The 6,505-nt window shown below is 60.9% G+C and overlaps 1 protein-coding gene across 2 annotated transcripts in view; it reads left to right on the top strand.

The window, feature by feature from the left end:
* The first annotated feature begins 5,834 nt into the window (after positions 1-5,834).
* Positions 5,835-6,505, top strand: part of SDK2 (sidekick cell adhesion molecule 2) — a 46,468-nt gene continuing 45,797 nt past the window's right edge. The window contains exon 1 of one of the 2 annotated variants that reach the window (XM_033076733.2): positions 5,835-6,387. In XM_033076733.2, coding sequence (XP_032932624.1) covers positions 6,309-6,387 — 79 coding nt within the window. In that variant the 5' untranslated portion in view covers positions 5,835-6,308. The remainder of the gene's footprint in view (positions 6,388-6,505) is intronic. The other variant, XM_033076732.2, reaches the window with a different exon arrangement.

The following is a 6,505-nucleotide window of genomic DNA, read 5'->3' as shown; positions in this document are numbered from 1 at the left end:
AGTTGGGAAGGGCTCTGTGTCATCCCTGTCCCCATCTCACCCACGGTACAGCCGGGCTGGAGCTCATCCAGGGAAACTGAGGCACCAGCGTGGCTCCCCCAGGTCTTTCCTGCGAGGTTGTGCTGGGGATCTGCTCCAGCTGTGGGGTCTTTCCCCCTGTATCCCCCAGGGGTGTTTGTGGTGGGAAGGAATGTGCAGGGAGAGCAGTGCCAGGGCTCTGCCCCTTCACCTCCCACCCAACAGCCTCGTCCTTCACCCATGGTTAATGAGTCCACAGCTCTCAGGGGTGACAAGAGACAGCAAATCCCATCCACGGCCCCTTGGAAGCCGAATTCCTCAGTGGGAGGCAGCCAGAATCCATTTCCTGAGCGTCTCCATCCCCTGGGGTAACAGGGGTCGATGTTCGGGGTGTGGTGACCCCAGGAACAGCCGGGGGAGCTGAGCTGAGCTGGAACAGCAAATCCAGCAGGATGGGTGGGCTTGGCACGGGGAGGGGGCCGGGCAGGGACCCTCCCCTCCTGCCCCAGTGCCCCCCCAGCCCGATCCCAACCCAGTTATGGCATAATTCACTCTGAGGTTTGGCTGCTGCTGGCGGGATTGATTGAGGAGCTGGTAATTACATCTCCCTAAAAGGCCCCTGGGGCTTTGTGGGAACACAAGTGGGGAAGGGATTTTTATGGGGGAACAGATTTGGGGAGCCTGCCAGAGCCACGTGTCCCCCTCAGCGTGTCCTCACTTGTGCCTGCTCCCCTGCCAGGCAGGGATCTCTCGCCGCAGCCTGAGCTCGGTGCCATCCATTATGCAGCTCTGTAAATATATTATTTACAATTTCCCCGATTTTCACTCATTATTTATCAGATGCAGGCAGGCCTGGAGCCCCCAGCCAGGATCCTGTCCTGCTGTCAAGGACAGGGCTCTCCCCTTCCCTCAGCAGCAGAGCAGGGAGTTGGGAAGCTGCGGGCTGGGGGCTCCAGGAACCCCCTGAACACACCAGGAGGGGTTTCAGCTGCAGATGAATTAAATCTCCTGCCCCAATGCAGAGCAGGGCTGGGATGTGGGCTCTGTGCAGCTGCTCGGGGATGCCCACCCTGTGCCAGGCAGGGAAATGCTGGAGCTGGCCCTTTCCAGGAGGGAAGAGCCACGAGTGATGCCCGCTGGGGACTGGTGAGGGGGGTTTTGGACTCTGTTGATTTGTAGGGTTCTGTTAGCAGGAACCCCAAATTATGGGGTGTGAAGAGTGCCCAGGGCACCCCCAGATCTGTGGGTGGTGATGGCAGACAGATCTCAGGGGTGCTGGGAGAGTGAGAGCACAGGTGACATCTAAAAACTGATCTGGTGTCCCCCTCAAGTCTGGATGACCCAACAAAAAACCCACTTCTCTGAACTTTGGATGTGGGACTCAGGGATGGGGTTACTATAGAGGCTCTGACTGAGGGGAGGGGGTTTGGGGGGGTCTGGCACCCCCAACCTGGCCCTGGCTGCTGTGGGGGGGTCAGCAGTGAGCGTCTCAAAAAGCTCAGCTTCTGGAAACGTGATGAAGTGAGAGTCTTGGATGCAGCCCCCAGCAAACCTGGCTGCTCCCCAGCTGCTCTTCCCGAGGAACGCTCCGAAGGTGGCCTTTAAATGTTAAGAAATCATGTTAAAATGAGCCAGAGTCTTAGTTTAAATTTTTAATCTCCTGATTTAAAAACTCAGCCTTGAGGTCTGGGCTGTTGGTGGGGGCTGGTGCTGCTGAGTGATGTCTCTGTGCTGGTGGTCCTGGGGTGTGGGGTCAGCTCTGAAACTGGGGGTTGCACCTTTGCCCTCCTGCTGCTGAGTGGAGCCAGCTTTTCCCATGGCTCATCCTGGGCCTTCTCTCGATTCCTTCCAGCCTGTAGGAAAAGGAAAACTTGGTTTTGCAGGGCAGTGAGGAGCAGTTTGTGTGTCTGGGGCTGGTTGCAGTATTAGAAATGTTTCTTTTCCCAATGCCTGCAGCCTCAAAGATGCTCTGGAGGAGGATTCAGCACTGTGAGCCCCTAGCTCAGCTCTGGAGCAGCAGGAATGGTGTTTGCCCCACCCTCAGCCCCTCTCACAGGGGATCCAGGTGGGACCCCCACATCCTGCTTGGTATGGGGGTAGAGGAAGGTGAGGAGCTGTGCTGGTGTTTCAGAGCAGGAGAAGGAACTTTAATGCCTGGGGTGAGTTTAGGGGTCCATGGTGGTGCTGTGTGTGCCAAACCCTCGTGTTTGGAGGAGAATCAGGGGTGGTTTGGCTCAGTGGGGATCTCATGGCCCCCACATCCCCCAGGAGGGATGGGACTTTGTGCCTTGTGGATGCCTTGGGCCCATCTGATGGGTGCAGAGGCGGAGCAGAGCAGTGCCAGCCATGGACAGATCTCCCTGCAGATCCCTGGCCCTTCCCTTGCTCCCAGAGCTCTCCAAGGAGAGATCCAGACCCTGCTCAGACATGGCAGTGCTGCCCCAGCGCTGCTGCTCTGCTCTCTGCCAGCTCCAGCCCCCAGCACTGAGCACGGCCTCGGACCAAGATCTAAACTGGGCTGAGATGCCCCAAACAGCCGATGCTGGGACAGCCCCAGGGCTGGGAGAGGAGCAGCCCCAGGGCTGGGAGAGGAGCAGCCCTGGCAGAAGGAGAGGGCGCGCTCCTGGTGCTGCTCCTACCCCCGGTGTTTTTTTAACTCCTGAAAGATTGAAGATATTTCTGTTCCGTGCCAGTTTGGAGGCTCCTTGCACAGCACCCGAGGGCAGCTTGGAGCCCTGTTTGATGGCTTGGAGCCCTGTTTGATGGCTTGGAGCCCTGTTTGATGCCCTTCAAGGAGAGGCAGCTCCAGCCCTGCCAGAAATGGGGCGTTTTCCTGCGTGTGGCCCTCAGGGCCCGGGGAATGAGGTGGCTGTGACTCATCCCAAGCTGCAGCTCTGGGGAGAAAGGACCTGTCCAAAGCCCAGGTTTGAAGAGAGCAGTTAAATGATTGCAGAGGCTGCTGTGGCCTGCAGCGCTACCTTGGATTGACTCTTCCAGCTGAGCTGGAGAAAAAAGCCTCTTTCAATCTTAATTACAAAAAAAAAAAAAAGTGTTAGGGAGCCTTGCTGCAGCCAGAGTTATCCTCCCTGTTAGAAACGTGCAGGTTATTGCTGGTCTGGATCGTTCTGGCCTCTCCTGCCTGTGGGAGCTTGTTACCCTGCTGTCCGTGAGGCTGCCGAGCCTCCCGGATCCAATTTCTCTTCCCTGCACCGGTGCTGACAGCCTGTGGTTTCATCCATCTTCTCTCCCCTTTGATAGCCGAGCAGGACTGAGCTCCTGGAGCCTCTCACTCACAGGCAGCGCTTCCGACCTCTCCCTGCACTTCCCAGAGCAGGGAGCGGGGATGCTGCTCTGCCCAAGGAACGGGGATGCTGCTGGGAGCCAGCGCCTCCTCCGAGGAAGATCAGGGATGCTGAGGACAGCTGAAGCTCTCGCCTGTTGTCCTGCAGCCTCTGGATAATGCTGATGGTCCCCAAAGCTCCCGACAACCCAGCAAAGACTTTTACATTTCAAACAAAGCCTTGATCTTTTTTTGGAACTTGCCTTGGTTTCAGACAAGAGTTTTTAATTCAAGCCCAGCGCCGTATTTTGGGTTTGACTTTGATGCGCCCTCTTCAAGCAGGAGGCAAAATAACAGCGTTCAAATCCACAAATAGCCCCGGGGCGGGTCCCTGCTGCCCGCGGCCGGCGGCTCCTCGGGGCCGGTCCCTCCTTGGCCGCGGCTCCGGCCGCAGCTCGGGGATGCTCAGCTGCCGGTGGGGGCTGGAGGCTCCCGGGCAGGGCTCAGAGATTGAGACAGGAGCTCCAAACCCCTTGTAGACAAGTCCTGGAGGCGCAGGAGCCGTGTGATGTGGCTCACGGTGGTCTGCAGGGATGCGCTGTCTCGATTCCTGGTGTCATTAGAAGTGCTGCTGCCCCAAATTGTTGGTTAAGTTGGGATTTTCAGTGATGTCGGTGGAGGAGGGGGACGAAATTCTCTGTGTGGGGCAGCAGCACGGGGAGGACACGGCCTCGCACCGGGAATGTCACCTGGAGTGTCCTCAGGGACAGCAGTGAGTGGCAATGTGAGGCCCCCGGAGCTCCCGGGGATGTGTCCGGGCTCTGACACACGCTCCTGGAGACAGCTGTGGTGTTACCTGCTGGAACCTGCTCCAGCTTGGAGGGATTTGGGCAGAGGAGAGATGGTACAGAGCTGGCACGGAGCTGGCACAGAGCTGGCACGGAACTGGCACGGAGCTGGCACAGAGCTGGCACGGAGCTGGCACAGGGCTGACACAGGCACTGCGAGAGGGGACGTGCTCTGGTGGGAACTGATGTGAGATCCAGACTCAATCAGTCTGGGTGACCGTGGGGAACAGGTACCTGTGCAAGTGGGTAATAAACTACTCACAGCTCGGCAAGATTAATGGCAATAACCGTAAATCAGCGCCAGCACCAGGGTCAGACCTGGATTTATGGCCCTGGAGACAGGAATTCCTGTTCTTCACGGAACAAAGCCCTGATCCTGCAGGGGCCTGGGAGCGTGCTGAGTGTTTTTGTGGCTGCAGCACGTGTGTAGGTGCCTGGGGAACGGGTCTGAACTCCCGATGGGGGCTGAGCCCAGCCCTGGCAGGGCAGCCTCTCCTTGCTTGTTCCAGCCAGCAGCGGGAAACACCTCCCAGAGGGGTGAGCCAGGATTGCTGCCTCCCACAGCACATTGATCCCGTCATCTCGGCTGAGAATGCCAGCCACGGAGCTGATTAATGCCGGGGTGGGCAAGAGCTGGGTTATTGTTCAGTCTCTCCTCAAGAGGTCGATGGGAAATTTGGCAGTAGCTCTCCAAATACACAACGTGAGCACAGGCGTTGTCCCCCCAAGGACTGTGCAGGATTTACACGTGAGTGTTCCATGGCAGTGGGAATGCACCCCGGGCTGGGCACTGCCACAGTTGTGTCAATGCCTGTGTGAGAGTGTTCCCCCGGTCCCTGCCCTGGTGTGACCCGGCAGGGCCGGGGCTGCCTCCAGGCTAATCTGCTCATGCTTTCGTTTCACCCTGATCCTCGCAGGTCCCTTGGCTCAGAGGTGCCGTGTGTGTGCTCAGAAGGCTGATCCAGAATTCCGGATGGATCTTTCCTCCTGTGCAGATGGTGCAGGTCCTTGGGTGTTAATGCTTGGTAGCAGCCGTGACTGAGCTGCTTTCCCGCACCTAATGCAAGGCACTGTGCTGGCAGAAAGCACGGACATCTTTGAAGGATGTGCGATCCTGTTGGGAGCTCTGGGCGTGAGGAATTGAAGGATCGGGCCTGATGAAGTGGTGCTGCTGGGTCATCTCTGGGGTTAAAGGTTTCGTTGTGTTTTTTGAGTTTGTGTTTGAGAACCCTAAAACGTTTGCTTTGGTAATCCTGTGTCATTGAGTTCTGCCTTGGAGCTACCTGGGGGATGTGCTGTGTCCCCTTCGCAGGGGTCGAGTGCTGACGCTCTGAGCGCTGTCGGAGGCCCTGGGGCAGCGAGGGGTGGGAGCTGCAGACAGGAGCCGCTGTTTCCACAGCGGGGGCACCACCAGTAGCCGGGGGGACCCGCCCGCTCCGCACGAACCGGGGGCGGCCGGTGGGGACGCGCCCGCTCCCTCCGCGGCCGCTGGGTAGCGCTCGGGGCCGCGCCGTCTCCCCGCCTCCCCGGCTCGGGCTGCCCCCGGCTCTGCCGCCGTTCACTCCGCCGCCGCACAGCGCAGGAGGAGCAGCAGCGGCCGGAGCTCCGAGAGGGGTCGGCGCGGCGCCGCCAGCCCGCCCGCCGCGCACCGCCGGCGGCTCCGAGCGGGACCCCGCGCCGCCGCCCGCCGCTGCCGCACTTTCCCCCGCTCCCCGCTGGGGACGAGCCCTCTCCCTGTCGCCCGGAGCCGCCTAGGAGGGGATGTCCCTAGGCAAGAGCTGAGCGCTGGGGAGGGGCCGCCCCCCGCCCCCAAACTTTTCGCTCGGCCCCCATGGAGCCCGGGCGGGCAGGAGGGGCCGGGGGCGCGGCGCCCTGCGCTTCCCGTCCCCTTCCCTGACGCGGGGCGCAGCGCTCGGGGAGGGGCTCGGCTGCCGGCTCCGCTCCGGATTTGGTGGTCCCGGCTCCGCACGTCCCTGGGGAAGCTGCCGATGGTGGGGAGCTGCCTGCGGACCGCCCCCAGCCCCACGAGGAGCCCTTCGCCCCGGCGCCTTCGCCTCCCCCTGAGCAGCGCTGCTGCGGGGATCCCTGCGCCGGAGCCGCCCGGATTATAAAGTCGGGGAAGTTGTCCCCCCGCAACCCCCCCAGCTTGTCTCGGCAGAGCCATGGCCCGGCTCCGGAGCTGGGGGCTGCTCTGCTTCGCTGTGCTCGCCCTGCCCGGCCCCCCGGGAGCCGGCGCCCAAGGTAAGGGGATGCGGGGGGCGGCGGGAGATGGACCAGGAGAGATGGGGGGGTCCCCGCGCGCTGCACCCCTCAACCGAGCCCATTGCTACCCCGGGCTGGGAGATCGGTGTGCCAGGCG

Source organism: Catharus ustulatus, chromosome 20 (assembly GCF_009819885.2).
Source record: "Catharus ustulatus isolate bCatUst1 chromosome 20, bCatUst1.pri.v2, whole genome shotgun sequence".
NCBI lineage: Eukaryota > Metazoa > Chordata > Aves > Passeriformes > Turdidae > Catharus > Catharus ustulatus.
The sequence above is the reverse complement of the archived record's forward strand: the minus strand, read 5'-3'. Positions and strand labels throughout refer to the sequence as shown.